General features: G+C 43.6%; 1 protein-coding gene across 1 annotated transcript in view; it reads right to left on the reverse strand.

The window, feature by feature from the left end:
* Positions 1-1,166, reverse strand: part of LOC132168000 (dirigent protein 23-like) — a 4,175-nt gene extending 3,009 nt beyond the window's left edge. The window contains exon 1 of the mRNA XM_059579057.1: positions 1,149-1,166. Within this exon, the coding sequence (XP_059435040.1) occupies positions 1,149-1,166 (18 nt within the window). The remainder of the gene's footprint in view (positions 1-1,148) is intronic.
* Between the last annotated feature and the right edge of the window lie 946 nt (positions 1,167-2,112).

Raw genomic sequence — 2,112 nt, forward strand, 5'->3', positions numbered from 1 at the left:
CCATTAATATGCCATAGACTAAAATTTTGTATATCCATAGAAACGTCTTCGCCCCATAATAGAGCCAAGCCCCCACTTCTTCCCACGCAATCCACCATAAACATATTAGGGAGACCCAATTTCCGTCTAACTACTTCCATTTTATTCTTCCGTAACTTGGTTTCCATAAGGAAAACCATCATGGGACACTTTCCTTTTATCTCCCGGTAAAGGTCTCGAACTGTCCGAAGGTTCCCAAGCCCTTGGCAGCTCTAGCTTATGATCCTCATTGCGGTCGGCGGGGCTGTTCCCCAGCCGCCGCCATCCTCGATCCGTTATGAGCAATTTTTTGCGCCTGCAAAATTTGTCCTTCCAACACATGGCTTAAATTTTTTACCACGCCACTGTTAGACTTTACCTTCCTTATTCCGGGATTTGGAGGTGATAAATTCTCCCAAATCCAATCTCCCTCATCCCTACTTTTACGTTTTCCAGCAGTTCTCCCAGTTAGAGACACATCATCAGGCTCTTTGTTTTCTGTCATGGAGTCTTTCGCAGCTTGGACAGATTTTTCCACGTCAACAAGTTTTATTCCACCATACGAATATTTTGGAAGGATTTTAGGACTGAAAGAATGACTATATTGACCTTCCCCACTCGTAGACATATTGTCTGCCGTAATAAATCCCCTCCCAGGCTTGCCATTGGAAGAATTTCCTAACTGTTGCACCCCAAGCTCCTCATTAAAGTCACTTTCCTTACCCAAATGCGACAGGCAGCTTGTATTTTCAAAATTCTTCCCAGTGTTATTGCCCCTATGATGGAAACTTGCCTGATCCGGAGCATCTTGCCATTGACCCAAATTAATGCCATCATTATTCTTACCGTGAATTCCGCTTCTTCCTTCTTTGGTTTGTAATACGTTATGGCGTTCCCGGATATCCTCCCTGGAGTCGTTGTGCCCCCCGGATTCTGCCGCTCGCCATTTTCGGCCATATTCCTTCTTCGCCGGAACACCACTCTGCTTTAGATCCTCCCCTGAAGTAGCTTTTGCATACGTAGTTGGCTTAAAATGGTCAGTGTGGCGATCATGGGTTCTCTTTGCTCTACGTGTGGGAGAATTTGCACGTAGCCAAGGACCAAACTAACTGACCTCTTGGTTCCGCAACATACTCCTTTTTAGACATCCCTCTACCCCATGGCAGATCACACCACAGTGGTAGCAGAATTTGGGCAGACGTTCAAACTTGAAGCCAACTAACCTTGATTTCCCATCAAATTTGATCATGCGGCCTCTAGAGAGAGGTTTGTACAGATCAATATTGATCTTGACCCGTAAAAACTCTCCCCATCCAACCCCATCTTTGTCTGTGTCGACTTCCTCCACCCGTCCCACCGATGCTCCAAGTTTGAAACCCACCTCTCGTCCCATGCACGCCAAAGGTAGATTTGTCATATGCACCCAAAATGAGGCCCTATCAAATGTAAGTTCAAATGGCGAGATTCGGCCATCAAAGTCTTCAACTAAGAACAAATAGCCCTCAAAATCCCACGGCCTACCCTCCAGGACTCTTGCCTTATCCCTGGCCTCCTCAAATTCGATCAAAAAAAGATTGCCGCCCAGTATCTTGAAGGTAAGTGTTCCCTTTGGTCTCCAAAACACAGAAGCACGCTCCTGATTGTCTCCTTGCTCACAAGCCTCTCAGACAAGAGTTTTCCTACAATGCAGGAGTTTCCTCTCGTGATTATCCCTTTTACTTCGGTCTGCTGAATCTCCAGTTCTCCATCTTCACCCTCTGAGAGCGAAAGATTTGCCCACAGATTTGCAAGATCGTCCGCCATTGAAAACGTAAAAAACAACTACTCTAAAAAAATTCAATGATTTGTGAGACACAGTTTCATTCCTTCCTTTTTGAAATAGTAGTCATTGCTTTCTCATTAAAACAAATCAACCGATGAAACGATATGCTTTATCATTACAATGTCTGAGACACAATCAAAATAAAATCTTCACTCAATAAACAAAATCTTCTCTCTTCTTTCAAATACAAAATAAAACGCATATTTCACTCAATATTTAATACAATCAAATAAATCTCTTCACCACTTTCAAAAAATGCTAGAAAATCCGAG

Source organism: Corylus avellana, chromosome ca1 (assembly GCF_901000735.1).
Source record: "Corylus avellana chromosome ca1, CavTom2PMs-1.0".
Classification (NCBI taxonomy): domain Eukaryota; kingdom Viridiplantae; phylum Streptophyta; class Magnoliopsida; order Fagales; family Betulaceae; genus Corylus; species Corylus avellana.